Below are 16,711 nucleotides of genomic sequence, written 5' to 3'. Positions count from 1 at the left end.
CAGGGTTGATTTCTTTTAGGATTGACTGATTCAATCTCCTTGCAGTCCAGGGGACTCTCAAGAGTCTTCCCCAGCACCATAATTCAAAAGAATCTATTCTTCGGCGCTCGGCCTTCCTTATGGTCCAACTCTTGCAGCCATATACTACTACTGGGACTAGGTGTTTAGATCATCTTTATAAAAAGTCTGCAGAGGTTACTAACTCTTTTTGCTTTGTTACTAGTCTGATGGCCAACATAGTCTGGTATTTTTTTAACAAAATTGTAAAACATTCCTGTCCGCTCATTTGGAGGAAACTGTAACTAGCCACAGGCAACCAGCCAAAAGGCCATTTAAAGGCTGTACAATTTTTAGAGGAGATCCAATCCATTTTGTTTTTCCCTTCAGAAATGCGTATTATTGCAGATTCGCAACTCAGCTCTGAAAAATACCATTTGATTGAATTAATATATGTTACATAGTTGTACAGCTCAACAAGAAGTGGGGGGATGCTGCTCCAAGCCTCAGCCAGGGGCTTTCCCTCCTAGTGCTGTTCTGGCCAGAGATCCTAATGGATCCTGTAATGCCCAGAGATCCCTAACAGAAAGGTACTAGCTTGGCATGGAGGATTTTTGTTGTTTTTGTTGCTTATTTTTATTGGCAAAGTTGGGCACAACAACTCCAGAGAATGAAAGAAACAAGCCTGGAAGTAGGATGTGTGCATTGGTTTACTTTCTCAGGGCCAAACTAGACATGACCGCATCCTCATGTCCACAAGGATCTTGATCAGGACCCGCAGCACGACAGCCTGAGGCTCTTCCCAGTCTCTGCACCTTATTCAGTGCTGAAACAATCAACCCCCACAGCTGTTTCAGAACTTGAAAAGGCAGGTGGTGGCTGGGGGGCGGGCTTGGAACACTGTGGACCTAATCAGGTTTGGTCCCTCAAGAGTTTTTTGGTGACTTTAAAATGGCAGCAGTGTCCTCGTGGCCATGAGGATGCCGACACATCTAGTCTGTCCCTCAGTGTTGCTGCAAGCAGAGAACTGTGCACACCGTTCCTGCCATGCAGCAATTTCAATAGCTAAGTACTCAAGAATGTTCAGATAAGGCAACTTACTAAATGGGTTTTATCCAGGATTTTCTACCACACCAAAGCTTTTTCTAATAGTCATCCCACTATTTGCCAGCAAAGTCTTTTGTATTATAATAATATAAGGGGGGAAATCCAAACCACATTAAGCCATCCATTCATCGACTACAACGAGCAAGTACTTATGGGCAAAGTGCTCTAACTAGCTGACCCAACAGTTTTTAGATCTCCAACAGGTTAAAAAAACCATTTCTTTAAAAGGAAATAAGTTTTATATTTTTAAAGCAGAATTTCCCCAACTTTTCCCACAATACTCTTTCCTAAAGCAAGAAGATAGTTGTTCCCTGGTGAATGCTTTGCCTGGCCTTATTCACTGTCCGTTTTAAACCAGGGTGAGAAGATCAAAGAAAAGGAGTGGCCTCTTGACCTACAGGAGACTTTAATGGCTGCATATGGGAGGGGCCTGAAGTTAGCAAAAAGCCCACAGAGGAGGGGATTGCTCCATTTAGCTCTGCCACTGAAAATTCCCAAAGCTTGAAGCTCTGATACTGGGGCACAGGCCACAGTGTTGTCATTGGATTAATTCCACCATGGTTGTCTCTGCAGGGACCAGTTGGACCAAAGGGCGACACAGGATCACCAGGTCTTCAAGGGACTCCAGGACTGAAGGCAAGAAAATATTAATCATTTCCCTTAAGCTCTCCTAGACTTACTGCAAAACATGAGCCAAGTAATACCTTTTTATTAAGACCAACCCAAATAATGCGACACAGTGTGTAAGGTTTTTGAGATCTCCAGAATTCTTCTTCAGGCTGGATGTTAAAAAAGGAGGTGGGGAAGAAAAAACGAGTTCAGGACAGGATCTTAAGTTCTCTGGTTGCATCCCTGTGTAGGATGTTTTGCTTGCTTCAGAGGGCAAAGGGTGTGACTAGATGGCATCAGGAATGCTGAGGAAAAAAGCAGAAAGAAACAAACTGAAACCCTTTAATTGACTATTATTGGTCAATTAGTTCCTTTTCCGTAATTGAAATACTGTTTTCTTGAACACCTTCAGTCATGCAGTGACTAATTAGGGATGCCATTTCATTCTTCCCTAGATCTTTAATACTGTCAGCAATCATTCTCCTGGTTAGAAGAATTGTAGTTGATTGGTCCATTGATCGAGGCTGGAGAAGGGCCAGCCCTTCTGGGATCAAGACTTTCAGTAGAGAAGAAAAATATGTTCTCATGAAGCTCAGTGAAACATACAGAGTAAAAAATAAGCTTCATGTAGTATTTCCCACATTTTCATTTTCTTTTGTTCAGAATGTTCTCAGGAGGCTTAGTACTTATGTCTTCATTTAGAAACTGAGACCTGCTTTTAGAAACAAAAATAGGAAGGAGTTTCTAACAGACCCTTATATGGAAACAGCCTTTTCCTATCTCCCTTGTAGAAGTTAACAGACACCTTGCCATTGTCAAAGGAACTAGAAAAGAGGACATTTAAGGCTATTCCAGGCACTATACTGCTAACCTCTTTGGTCCATTCGAGTGTGGGTTGGCTTCTGTGTTAGGGTTTGTGGCTCAAAAATGATGGTCACAGTCACAGAACAGACCGCAAAAAGAAGAAACTGTGAGGTAACTGCGCTAGAAAATATTTCAATAAACAATCACAAAATATATACAAAAATGTGTACAAAAACATATAAATGCACAAGGCAGTTGAAAATGGTGTGACGATGGTTTCCGGAATGTTCTATCGTTTCGATACTATTCTTCCGAAAGTGGATGAAAGCAGCGACTCTTGGTCTGTCATTTCAACAAGTAGGTATCAAAAATTTCATTATTATTCACCAATTCTCATAACTTAGTTGCAAGAAATTCTCTGAAAGAATGTTCCTAGGGCAAAATGCTTGTATAAGGCATTATACAAGCATTTTGCCCTAGGAACATTCTTTCAGAGAATTTCTTTCAGAGAATTTTCTAGCGCAGTTACCTCACAGTTTCTTCTTTTTGCGGTCTGTTCTATGTTAGGGTTGCCAGACCCCCTGGTTTGGTGGGGGTTACCCGCTTTTCGGGAGGTTCTATCACCGCCTGGCCATCTGGCCAGTGGTGAAAGCCCCAACGCCTGTAGCCACCTCTCTCCCTTCTCTCTTAAGAGAGGGGTGGCTGCAGGCCGCGCGCCCGATCTCCGAGCGGCATTGCCTCTCAGAGATTGGGCAGGCGGGGCCCTCCAGCTGCGGGCACTTAAATGGACCCCCTTAAATGCTCGCAGCCGGTGGGACAAGGCCCCGTGCGCCCGATCTCCGAATGGCAATGCCTCTCGGAGATTGGGCGGACCCCTTTAAGTGCACACAGCCGGTGGGACCGTCCCCGCGGGGGTGGGGCTTGGAGCCAGGAAGTCCCTATATGTGATGTCATCATGTTGGGGACACCCCGGCTCCTCGGGGAACCCCCCCCACCAAAGTCCCTCACTTGGGACAAAGATGGGCCTGACAACCCTATTCCATGTACAAACGAACTGCAAGAGCCACACTGAGGGTCCAGTAGATGCTTCTACAACCTTAGAGTCTGGAAAGATGTCCTAGTGGTCATGGAACTTGCTGCTGGCCAGTATGTCCCATTGTCTGATTCATGAACCAATGGGAAATTCAGCCCAGTTTGTAATTCCTTCATCGGGATAATTGTACTAGCTTGTTGCTCCTAACAGCTTTGCTGTAGAACTATACTGAAATTGTTGTAAAGTGATTAAGTTTTGATCAGAATTCTTCCTTCATTCTTGGCTTTTATCATTTGGACAGGGTGAAAAAGGAGAGCCAGGCGTTATAATTGGCCCTGATGGAACTGTCATAGCAGCTCAGGCAAAGGGAGAAAAGGTAGAAATAAAGATATTTTGCCTTCATTTAAAGAGTTCTTATCCAGGTTTGTTCTTCTGCCTTGGGAAGTTAGAAGGATTTCCTCCAGCACTCTCCAAGTTCAGGACAGAGCCCTTCTTAAAGAGAAAGAAGGAATAAGGACTCCTCTCCTGAGCAATTTGTTCTTCTTGCACCTAAGGTTTCCTTTCTTTTGGTGAACTGTGGGAGGCCTACCACTGAATTTCTAGGTCTTCTCTAGGTCTGAATTCTGAGGATGGGGATAGATCCAGTTGGTCAGCCGTGTTGGTCTGCAGCGGTACAACAAATTTAGAGTCCAGTGGCACCTTTAAGACCATCAAAGGTCTTTCGTGTGCACGCACGCTTGATCAAATACGTAGAATTTGATCCATTTGACAAAGTGAGCGTGCACACAAAAGCTCATACCTTGAATAAACCTTTGTTGGTCTTAAATGTGCCCTCACTGGACTCCACTTTTGTTGTACTGAGGGTGGGGAGTGTGTGCCAACACAAAAATGACTGCCATGGGGTGCTGAGGCACTTGCAAAGAAGGTTGCAAGCTAAGCATCCTCCTACAATGGAGGCATCTGTTCCTGAAGATGCAAAGACGATGTCTCCTCAGTTTTTGTGAAGTAGAGGAAGAAACGCTGTGGAGGAGAAGGGAGTGGGTGCCAGGATGCCAGTCAGTAGATACCATGGTACCGACACGGGTGGCACGTTGGGGGAATCAGTCATACAGTATTTTCTAGGACCAGTTAGATGGTATTCTCCAAATTAGGACTTCTGTATTTTAAATATTAATTGCAAGGGCATGAAAAACCTTAACTATCATCTCTTCTAGCAGCAGTGGCTCCTAGTCATCCAAACAAATTAACTAGTGATATGTATTTATTCACTTTTGTCTTTGACAACAGGGCGAGCCAGGGGCAAGAGGACCTGTGGGACCAGCAGTAAGTTATAAATGGTACCTTTGCTTAGATGCATGGAGTTCATGGGCCCAAATGCAAGGACAATGGGGCATTGTTTCATGAAAGTTGTGTGTGTGTCAAGACACCTCCAACTTATGGCAACCTACGAATGAATGACCTCCAAAACATGCTATAGCTAACAGCTTCGCGCAAGTCTTGCAAACTGGAGGCCATGGCTGCTTTTACTGAGTCAATCCATCTCTTTTCCTGTTGGTCTCAACTTTTCCTAGCCTTGTCTTTTTCAGTGACACTTGTCCTCTCATAATGTGACCAAAGTATGATAGCCCCTAAAGTATGATTTAGCTCCTAGGAAGAGTTCAGGCTTGATTTGATCTAGAACCCGCCGATTTGTCTTTTTGGCAGTCTGTAAAACTCCTCCAACACCATATTTCAGATGAATCAACTTACTTCCTGTCGGCTTTCTTTATGGTCCAACTTTCACACCCATATATAGTTGACCCATACATGGGTAATACTACAGTATGAATTATCTTTATTTATATTTCAATTTATATACCGGCCCTTCCCAACAAAGTGGGGCTCAGAGCAGTTCACAGTACTATAAAAACGGAGGTAATAAATATAGTAAAACAGTATAAAATACAGAGTATAAAAAGCAAACAATTTACGACCAATAGTGGTGGATCCAGCATTAAGCCCCAAAAAATACACTTAACCAGGGAAGACCTGACAGGAAAGCTCAGCCTTACAGGCCCTGCGGAATCTAGAGAGACCCTAATCTAAGAGGGCATTGCACTAGGATGGAGCTACAACTGAAAAAGCCCTTGCCCTGTTGGACACCAAGTGTGTGACTCGAGGGCCCAGCAGCACCAGTAGTCATGAGATGACGACCACAGCAGCCGAGGGGGTTGCGAAGGGAGAGGCAGCCCCTCAGGTATGACGGTCCCAGACCACGTAGGGCTTTAAAGGTTAAAACCAACACCTTGAATTTGATCTGGAAACCAATAGGCAGCCAATGCAGCTGCTTTGAGACAGGCTGTATATGCGAAGATCTTCCCGTCAGAAGCCTGGCAGCTGTATTTAGGACAACCTGAAGTCTCCAAAGCACCTTCAAATCTTGATCTTGGACGCCAGCAACGCATCCTTGCACTGAAGGATCTTTTCTAGTTCTAATCTCATTCTCCTGATTTCTTGGTTGCAGTGCCTCTTTAAGTTGTTGATTGAGCCAAGGAATAAAAAAACCCTTAACAGTTTCAATTTCTTCAATGTCAGCCTTGTGTGTGTGTTATGCTGTCAAGTCATTTCCAATTTATGGCAACCCATAAATGTTCAGCTGTTATGAATTAATGACCCTCAAAACATCTTAATGTTAACAGCCGTGCTCAAGTCTTTTAAATGGGGGGCCATGACTTCGCTGAATAAATTAATCTCATGTTGGGTCTTCTTTTCCTGCTATTTTACTTTTCCTAGCAGTGAGTCTCATCTTCTCATGATGTGACTGAAGTAGAATAGCCTCAGTTTGGGCATTTGAGCTTATAGGGAGAGTTCAGGTTTGATTTATGTTCAGCTGTAATCCTGCTTTGGCACTTTCTGTTTTAACCTTCATTAGTAGTGGTGTCGGGACTGAAACTGCCCTACAGGGATGTTGTTCCCAGTCCCAGCACCTGGAACTTCAAGCAACCTCCCCAAAACCTGGCAAAGCCACCAAACCACTTTACCATGAGTTCCAAGGTAATTCCTGCTCATGCAGTAACCAAACCAGATATAATACAAAGATGTTCTATTTCTTTCTTTCTTTATTTTTTTTTTAAAAAATCTATTTATAAAGATGTTCTATTTCTAAGAGACCCAGTTTGGTTTAGTGGTTAGGAGTGCAGACTCTAATTTGGGAGAACCGGGTTTGATTACCCACGCCTCCACATGCAGCTGCTGGTGTGACCTCGAATCAGTCACAGTTCTCTTAGAGCTGTTCTCTCAAGAGCTCTCTCAGCCCCACCTACCTCACAGGGTGTCTGTTGTGGGGTGGGAAAGGGAAGGGAAAGGAGGAACGGCAAACTGTTTAGAATATTGGAGGCGAGACTCAGGCAACGCAGCCAGTGGATAGGGACAGCTTCTGAGTGACAGATCAGGGAGCCAACTGATTTGGGAGTGTGTGGAATGTTCAGGAGAGTCCATGACCAAAAACAGAATTATTATATACAGAAGGATGGCATCGAGGCAGCTGCTCTGACACACAACGCTACGCAAGTGACTTGCAAATTTGTTATTTTATCTTATTTTACGTAATTTATTGCTGGACTTTTATGCAGTATAATTACTTTTCTAAACAGTGGTCTGTAGCAGCATGTTTTTAGCACTATTTTGATAAGTCAAAGGACGTGTGGAGGAGCTTTAGCCTTGAGAGCTTTCCTTTGAGAGTTTTTTGCTCTTCTATATGTGCCAGCTGTTTCCTTTTTGAGTGCAATTTCTTCAGTATATATTATACGGACTGTGAGCCCCTGCCTGCAACTCCAGTTTCCTGCTATTTGGCTTAAATGACAACAACACAGTAACAGGTTTACCTTAAGACAGATGAGAATGAAACTCCAAAAGCAGGGAAGAGAAACGGAGGCTGACTCTCCACCAGCCACTAAGCAAGCCAAGATTGGAGACTACTTTGCGTCTTCTCGTGATGCACCTTCTCCCATCCCAGTGTCTACTCGCTTTGCTCCTTTGGTGGGGATTGCAGATGACTTGATGGAGCTTTCCTCACCGAGCCCACCCTTAAGAACTGCGACTGAAGGAAATGAATTCCCTCTGCCAACATCTTATGGGGGCAGCATAGAAGCACTGAATGAACTTCCAGAGAACCTCTGTCTGCTTACTGCAAGGAGGACAATGGAGTTCATCTTTACAGAGCTCCGTTTATTGGGAAGGGAGTACTGCGAGAAGAGCTGGGTGGGCCTCAGGGCCAACGGGTCAGGAGGGGGAGGAGAGTGCCTTTCGAATCCTGACCTCATAGCACTAGACCCTTCCCCAAGACATGGGGGGGGAGCCATTCACTGGAGCCGTGGGGGCAGAACGAATTCCTCCACAGCAAAGAGACACTGAGCTTTTGGCAGGAAAATGGTGGCAGCCATTTTGCTACTGTTCTGGTATATTACTGTTGGGGTGGGCCCTGCCTCGAGAGTAGAGGCAAGGGGAGACCTTTATTGGCTACTAGGACTGCTTTATAGATGAGCAGGGGTCATTTCCTGCAGGAGCGCACAGGAGCGGAGCTCCGGCAGTAAAGAGCCCAGGGGGTGGGCACATGCAACAAGCCCTGCCCCCTGCTCCCAGCAGCCCTCAGTCAGAGCAGGAAGCAGCCAGGTAAGCTGCAGAGCTCCCCCCGCCCCCCTGGTCCAAAACAGTCCAGTGGCACCTTTAAGACCAAGTTTTATTCAGGTACAAGCTCTCCCTCCTCTGCCAGGACAGATCTGCACATTCCCCCCCCCCCCACACCATAGCTAGCAATCCAAAACAGTCCAGTGGAGCCTGAGCGGTGGGTGTTGCCTTCTGACACACTTCTGGTGATGTCAGGGGGTGTGGCATATGCAAACAAGTTATGCTAATGAGTTATGCTAATGAGCTCCTGCACCTCTTTTTCTACAAAATGACCCCTGCAGATGAGGAATATAAAATATAGCCCCCCCCCCCCAATCTGAGAGTAGTTTCTGTTTCACTCCTCCCCTGCAGGCAGAAATGGCTGAAAAAGGCTGTTCCCAAGAGAGGGAAAGCTTCTTTGGGGATCTCATTATGCCTAGACTTTCAGTCTTCCTGTCTTCACAGGAATTAGTGGATCCACTGAACCAGGAAAGCAGAGAGTCAGACAAAACTGAACTTATGAACTGGTTCAGGGGTGAAATTAAAAGAGAGTTTAAAGAAATGCTTAGAGAAACCTTTCAATGTGACACACCCCAGCAATCTCTCATAGAGAGGTAGGGCTTCCAAGAGGGCCAGGCCTAGCCAGGAAGATGATTCATCTAGTTCCTCTAGGCCCCCGCACAGAGATAAGCAAAAGAAACACAAGCCCTCCCCTAGGGAATGCAGCCCCCGGATGGAAAACAGAGAGGCAGAGGCAGAGTAATCCATCTCTTCCTCAGAAAGAGAGAAAGGAAAACTATTAGAAGAAGAGGAGGAAGTGATGCCCTCAGTCCAATCCAGGCTCTTCCCTCAAGAGCTATACTCTCACCTTCTACCCAAGGTCTTAAGAACTCTAGATCTTACGTCTAAGTTTAAAGAGGAGGCAGAGCAGGAGTCAGAATTCCAGAGGGGTGCTTCCAGTCTCTCAGCCAGGGTTGCCTCTCCCAGCTTCTTTTTATAATATAATGAATGCGGAGTGGGAAGAACCTGCTAAACCCAAGGCTAATCATCACCTTTTTTCCAAGTTCTACTCCTTGATGCCAGAAGCCACCAGTAACCAGTCTGTCTTCCAACTCTGTTTTACCCATGGAGGCAGACGGGATGTCGAAGGATCACACAGACAGAAGAGTGGAACAGGCACCGTGTAAGGGCTTTGAAGCCTCTGCCTCTTTGATCAAGGCCTCCACAGCAGGATCGCTGTTCGCCAAGGCAGCTTATGACTGGGCTCAAAACCTGGCCTCAGCAGACAGTGACGTACCTAAAGAATTTAAAGATGAACTAAAGAAGATTGCACTTGCATTAGCTTTCGCAGCAAATGCTACCCTGGATGCACTTCAGCTGTCCGCCAGGGTACTGGCGTGTAGCATGACAGCACGAAGAAACATCTGGCTCCACCACTAGGATGTAGATTCCTCAGTACAAGCGAAGGTAGCAGCAGTCCCCTTTAAAGGAGGGAGCCTATTTGGAGAGGGCCTTGACAGATACCTAATTGAGGACAGGGACAAGAAAAAAGTCCTTCCGTCAAAAAAGAGAGATGTCAAATCCAGGAAGCGGTTTCAGCCCTTTCGAGATCAAAAGAGAGGACAGAAACCTTTCTATTCTAGACCGTTTAAAGGCAAGTGGCAACCTAGACAACACAACAGCAAACCCTTCACTTCTAATAAAGGAGAGCAATCCTCCTCCAAGAACCCTAAGAAGGGAACCTCTGCATGACTTCTCAAACCCAGGAAACTTAATGGGGATAGGAGGGTGGCTCCAGTGTTTTGCAGATCGTTGGCATCAGTTGGTGACTGATATGTGGGTCCTCTAGATCGTGACTCACGGATACAAGCTGGAGTTCTCTATCTTTCCCCAACACCGTTTCCTTCAAATTCCAAAGAATTGCGACCGGCTGAAGCATCTTCAAACCAAAGAGACCATATGACATCTTCTAGATATCAGGGTCATAGAGAGAGTCCCTCCCTCCTAGAGAGGCTAGGGTGTTTACTCAATCTTTTTTGTAGTGCCAAAGAAAAATGGAGACACCAGGGCCATATTGGACCTGAAATGGCTCAACAAGCACATACAAGACAGGAAGTTCCGAATGGAAACCCTCTACTCCATCTTGGCAGCCATACAACAGGGAAACTTCCGGACATCAATAGACTTGTCGGAAGCCTACCTGCACATACCTATCCACAGCTCTCACTGAAAGGTTCTACGATTTATATACGTCAGTCAACACTACCAGTACCAGGCTCTCCCATTCGGGCTGAAATCTTCACCGAGGGTCTTCATGAAAGTGCTAGTGACCTTAATTGCACACCTCAGGCTGAAAGGGGTGCAACTTTTCTCATATTTAGACGACATTTTAATAAAAGTTCCATTGTTCCAGGGGACCGTACAGGCATCTCATCTGACAGTAACAACTCTGAGGGAACATGGCTTCGTGGTCAACCTGGAAAAGAGTCACCTCCATCCCTCCCAACAGCTGCTTCACCTGGGGGTGGAGATAGACACGTTACAGGGTCAGGTCTTCCTATCTCAGGACAGGGAGTTGAAAGTCCGATCCTTATTGTCAGAAGTTCTGAAGAGTCCCAAATCAGATCTGATGATGGTAGTCAAGCTCCTGGGAATGCTGGTGTCCTGTCAAAAGATTGTACCGTGGTTTCGGTTCCACGCCAGGCCTCTACAGAGATTCCTGCTTCCATACCAGGCAGCAATAGCGCACAGGAGACACAAGTTGTTACAACTCCCCCCCAAGGTACACTAACAGCTTTCATGGTAGCTGGTGCCACACAGATGCAGCCATGGGTCGCCTCTCCGAGATCCCCCAAGACTTGTGATGACAATGGATGCAAGCCTTTTGGGACGGGGAGCACATTCAAGGGGACAGATGACACAGGGAGTCTGGTCGACCGAGGAAGCACAAGAGAGTATCAACTTCCTAGAGCTCAAATCCCATGCATGACAGGGAAAGGGAGTGGCATTGCCTGGACGTCAGACGGGCCCTGAGCTACTATATTGATAGGACTAAGGGATGGAGAAAATTGGAGGCACTCTTTGTGTTCTTTAGAAAGTCCTCCCAGGGGGAACAGGTATCTGCCTGGATCCTAAGCAGATGGGTTAAGGGCTGCATCATTCTGGCCTACAAGACCAAAGGGAGAGAACCCCCTGAGGGAATCATGGCACACTCCCTTAGGGGGGCCATGACGTCAGTAGCCTATCGGTCGTTTCCTACTTTGGAGACCATATATCGGTCCACTCGTTTACCAGACACTATAGAGTGGATAAATTAGCTTCAGCAGAAGCAGCCTTTGGCCGTAGGGTACTTCAACACACTCTGTAAATGGGGAAGCATCTTCCCTCCCTTCGGGTACTTTGCTCATTTATGTCCCAAGCATAAGGACTGTCCCACGATCTGAACCACTAGAGAATGGAAGGTTTCTTTCACTTACCATGAAGCTTCTTTTCTCAGTGGTTCAGGAGTAGGACAGTCCTGCCCACCTGTTTTGGGCTAGCTTCACTGGTTACAGAGGAAGTTCTGAAGCATTCGGCTAAGTTTAAGGCCTAACCATTTTAGGTTAATCTTTATCAGTTGTTGAGTCTCTCCACTCTCGGGGAGAAGTTTATTCCTTCGAGTGCCTTTTTGGCGGGAGTAGCAGGCTCGATGACGACCGAGAATCCTCCAAGGGATAAGCCCCTCCCAACCTGGATCAAAGCTCAGAGCCAACCCTGCGATGGAAGGAGGAGCTTATCCCAAGCATGAGGACTGTCCCACTCCTGAACCACCAAGAAAGGAAGCTTCACGGTAAGTGAAAAAAACCTTCCATTCCAGAACCGGGCAACGAACTGTGACCCCGTCAGAAATTATTTTACTTGGCACTGAATGCAATTTCACAATATGGTGCATAAACATCCGCACAATGGTGTTGGCGGTTGACAGTTGCTTGAACGGAATGAAATGTGCTTGCTTAGAGAACAAGTCCACCACCACCCAAATTACAGTTTTCCCTTTACTAGGTGGCAAATCAGTGTTAAAATCCATGGAAATCACTTCCCAGGGGTGTTTGGGCGTCTGCAGAGGTTTGAGCAACTCTGGGGGCTTTCCAGGCCAGGGTTTACACATCAGGCACATTTGGCTGGAGCCCATGTATTGGGAAATGTCGGCCCTCATGTGAGGCCACCAGAACTGGCACTGCAGTAAATGTAAAGTCTTTAGATAGCCATAATGCCCCGCCAGCTTCGATTCATGAGCCGAGTGCATCACCGCCCCTTGTAGGGCTGCAGGCACAAACAGTTTAGAGCCACAATACCAACAGCCATTAGGACCCTGTGACATCTCAGGAGCACCAGAGGCCACCTCCCGATCTGCGTCAGAGAACGCCTCTTTGATTTTTTTTTGATTTTTTTAAAATTTTCCTTATCACATGCTTACAACACAAATCACACTTTTTATAATGCTATATAATCTGTTACAACCTCTAATACACCATTATCACTGGCAATGGCTGTTAAGTTATAATGGTTATAGAAACAAAATGATTTTCCCCCCGTCATTGCCAGTGCTCGCTTAACACACTATTTTTTCTCTCCTTAAACTCCAACTCAAATTATACAAACTTAATAAAATGATACTTATTGTTATCCCAAACAGTTTCTCTTATATCTTATCTATAATATATTAAGCCTTTTAATTACTCTTAAATAAAAAGAATAAACAGCAGAAAGGAACTCCCCTACCACCTCCCATAGGGTGGGGCCTTGGAGGAAGACCCCCTTTGGAATTTCCAAAGTCCCATACAGAGGTGGCAATCTCCAAGAACTCCGCCACGAAGATTTAAATTTTGTGACCTCTTTGAATTTGACTACCCACGGGTCGTCCCCCCTCCGTGCTCCGCTTTAGCCTGGCTCCTGGTGACTACCACCCCTCCCAGCTGGGAGTGTGTGAACATAAAGAGTCAATCACCTCCTCCTTTTGGCTGGTGTGCTGTGGTAGGTGGGACAGGGCATCTGCCAATGAGTTGGCTTTCCCCAGTAAGTGGTGTAGGGTGAAGCAGAACTTTGAGAAAAAATCTGCCCATCTGCCTTGTTTGGTGTTCAGGTTTTGGGGGGTGCATAATACCTCGAGGTTTTTATGATCAGTCCACACCTCAAAAGGCACCTGTGCCCCCTCCAGCCAATGCCGCCAAGTGGAAAGCACCAACCTAATGGCCGCTGCCTCCTTGTCCCACACTGCCCAGTTCTGTTCTGTCACATTAAACTTTTTTGACACATATGTCAGGGGGTGAAGCCTCCCATCTGATCCCTTTTGGAGTATCGACCCACCCATGGCCACGTTGGAAGCATCTGCTTGTACAATAAACATTTTATTTTCATCTGGCTGAGCAAGCACCAGCTCTGACCTGAACAGTGCTTTGAACTTATCAAACGCCTCCTGGCATTCTGCTGTCCAGTCCAGGCGCACCCCAGGTTTTGTACTGGCTTGCCCCTTCTTTTTAGTCTTTAATAAGTCTGTCAGGGGCAGGCTCACCTGGGCAAAATTGGAGATGAAGGTTCTGTAAAAATTCATGAAGCCTAAGAGCCCTTGGAGTTGGCGCCGGGTTCTAGGGGCTTCCCACCCCAATACAGCGGCTACTTTATGTGGGTCCATCTCCAGTCCTCTAGGAGAAATACGGTAGCCCAAGAAGTCAACTTCCATCTGGTGAAACTCGCATTTTGACAGCTTAGCAAACCGCTTGTGATCATACAGTGCCTGTAGGAGTGTCCTCACCAGTTTCACATGTGATTTTTTATCTTGGGAATACAGTAAAATGTCATCTAAGTAAATGAGTGCCCCTTTGAACAAGTGTTTGTGCAATACTTCATTGATCAGGTTCATAAACACTCTGGGGGCCCCTTGGAGCCCAAATGGCATGACCAGGTACTTGAACTGCCCTAATGGAGTGTTAAATGCAATTTTTCACTCGTCCCCCTCCCTGATGCACACTCAGAGGTAAGCATCCTGCAGATCTAGTTTGGTAAAGATCTTTCCCTTGGTTGCCTCTGCCAAGAGGTCTTGACTAAGGGGAAGGGGTTAAGCGTTAGTGGCTGACACAGCATTCAAACCTCGGTCATCCGTGCATAGCCGGAGCCCTCCGTCTTTCTTCTTCCAGAAGAGCACTGGGGCAGCAAACGGGGAGGAGGCGGGGTGGATGAAGCCCTGCGCCAGATTTTTGTCAATAAATTTTCGCAGCTCCTCTTTTTCAGCTGGGCTCATAGAATATAACTTCCCTTTAGGCAACTTATGTCCCAGCAAAATCTCAATAGTACAATCTGTATTACGGTGAGGAGGCAACTTGTCTGCCTCTTCTTCCTCAAACACTCTGGCCAAGTCTCTATAGTCCTTCGGGATGGAGTTTAACTCCTCTTGTGCCAGGCAGACCCAAACCAAGGGTTTGTGGGGGGCTTCTCCCCACTCAGGTGACCAAGTGTGGCTCTAGCACCCCTCAGCCACAAAATTCACAGTCCCTTCACTCCACAAGATGTGTGGATCGTGGCTGCACTACTATGGACTGCCTAAAACCATGGAGAATTGTGTCATTGGGTTTATCACAAAATCCCGGTGTTCCCAGTGGGATCCAGTCCCCATCTGAATAGGTATTGTTTGGTACCTACACGGCTCCTTCATAGCCGAGCCATCCATTTGAATGAAAGTCAGGGGCTCGGCTAACTTTTGCACTGGGACACCCAACCCTGTTACTATTGAAGGGCTGATCAAGTCTCTCACACACCCAGAGTCTACCAGGGCCCTCACTCGCACCCGCGTCCCCATTTCGGGGTTAAGAACCGTTACAGTCACGAAAAACAGAGGGTTACTGCTCACCATTTGTGGCACTGATTGCTGTTGGACCTGCTGCTCTGCGCCTTTTACAACAGGTCCTGGCTTTTCCCGCTGGCTCAGGGCTTTCCTCCCCACTGGAAGAGGCACCTCCTCTTGCGGTGCCCAGCTGCAGAGCCCTTGGGAGCTTCGGCTGTGCCCCCCCTTGCGTGAAGGGGTCTCGGCCCCTGTCTTCTCGAGACCCTTCTGGGCTGGGGGGGGGCGAGGACTGCAGGACAGGAGGTGGCATAATGCCCAGATTCTCCACAGCCACAGCTCTTGTACTTGTTCTGTCTGCTTTGGCAGCAGCACCTTAGAAGGGGCCCTGGGAGTTTTCGGGTACACCCTAGGAGCATGCATTTTAATCATTTGGAGGCAGCTCTCAGCATCCCCAGTCTCGTGCACCCAAGAATTCAGCAAGACGGGATGCACACTACAGAGCACGGTCTCCAGTATTTGGTCACTCAGGCCCAGCCGGTACAGCTCGACCAGCACCGCTTCCAGCCAGCCTTGGATCTTGGCTGCGTGCATCTTGAACATCAGAATACTCGCGCACCGACTGGTTCCCTTGCTTCAGGTTCTTGATGTAATTGCGCACCTTCTCCCCTTCCATCGGGTCCTCGTACTGCCGACGGAGCGCCCACATAAATGATCACACCTCGTGGAGTTCAGGTCCACGTACGTTGTGGAGGCTGACATACCAGTCGGCTGCACGCTTTCGCAGTTTTGACCCGATGTAATCCACCTGGTGCTCTTCGGTGGGAAAGAGATGGCCCCAATCCTGCACAAACGTCTGCACTTTCAGCACAAAAAAGGGCAACTTCTCAGGGGTACAGTCAAACATGGCATCCAGCAACTCCTTCAGCCAGTCTAGGGCTGGGGCCACTGGAGCAGGGACTGGCCCCAGTGGCGCCCCGGGCCGCACAGGAACCGGTACCTGTGCTGGTGGCACCTGTGCCAGCGGGGCTTGCTTCAGGGGTGCCTGTTGGGCTGGAGGGGCTTGAGCCGGCACTGCCGGTTGCTCTCACAGACTTTGAAATCTTGCTCAAAAATATACCCGAGCATACATCTGGTCTACCTTCTAGATTATATGATATTTTGTTACGATCAGAAATGCTGAAAGCTTACTCCTACCAACAGCTTTGGCAGACTGACTGTCAACAGCGAATCTCGGAGGAGGATTGGCCAGGTATATGGGAGGCAGTACGTTTCAAATCAAATATATATTCCCTTAAATACCAATATATTAAGTTACTGACAAGATGGTATTTACCGCCTACAAGAATGCATCACATCCATGAAAAGAATTCTCCCAGGTGTTCAAAGGGATGTGGTTGTGTTGCAGATTTTCTCCACTGTTGGTGGACTTGTGAATAGGTACAAGACTTCTGGAGAGGTATCTTCTTACACATCAAGAATATCACAGGAATGGATCTCCCGCTTCTGCCAGAGGTTTTGCTATTAGATTATTGGAAGATGCCATTTGGGAAACTGAAACGCGACCAATTGACCTCAACTCTAATTTCGGCAGCTAGAACATTGCTAGCCTCAAAATGGAAAGATCAGAAAATGCTGACGATAGATCAATGGCCTGGAAGTTGTGGGACTTTTATATTTTAGGTAAACTTATGAATAATGCA

The 16,711-nt window shown here is 46.9% G+C and overlaps 1 protein-coding gene across 1 annotated transcript in view; it reads left to right on the top strand.

The window, feature by feature from the left end:
• COL18A1 (collagen, type XVIII, alpha 1) overlaps nucleotides 1-16,711 on the top strand; it is a 152,329-nt gene that overhangs the window by 107,034 nt on the left and 28,584 nt on the right. Inside the window, exons 25-27 of the mRNA XM_015413811.1 lie at nucleotides 1,678-1,740; nucleotides 3,852-3,926; nucleotides 4,838-4,873. Coding sequence (XP_015269297.1) covers nucleotides 1,678-1,740; nucleotides 3,852-3,926; nucleotides 4,838-4,873 — 174 coding nt within the window. The remainder of the gene's footprint in view (nucleotides 1-1,677; nucleotides 1,741-3,851; nucleotides 3,927-4,837; nucleotides 4,874-16,711) is intronic.

Source organism: Gekko japonicus, unplaced genomic scaffold (assembly GCF_001447785.1).
Source record: "Gekko japonicus isolate JY-2015 unplaced genomic scaffold, Gekko_japonicus_V1.1 scaffold885, whole genome shotgun sequence".
Taxonomy (NCBI): domain Eukaryota; kingdom Metazoa; phylum Chordata; class Lepidosauria; order Squamata; family Gekkonidae; genus Gekko; species Gekko japonicus.
The sequence above is the reverse complement of the archived record's forward strand: the minus strand, read 5'-3'. Positions and strand labels throughout refer to the sequence as shown.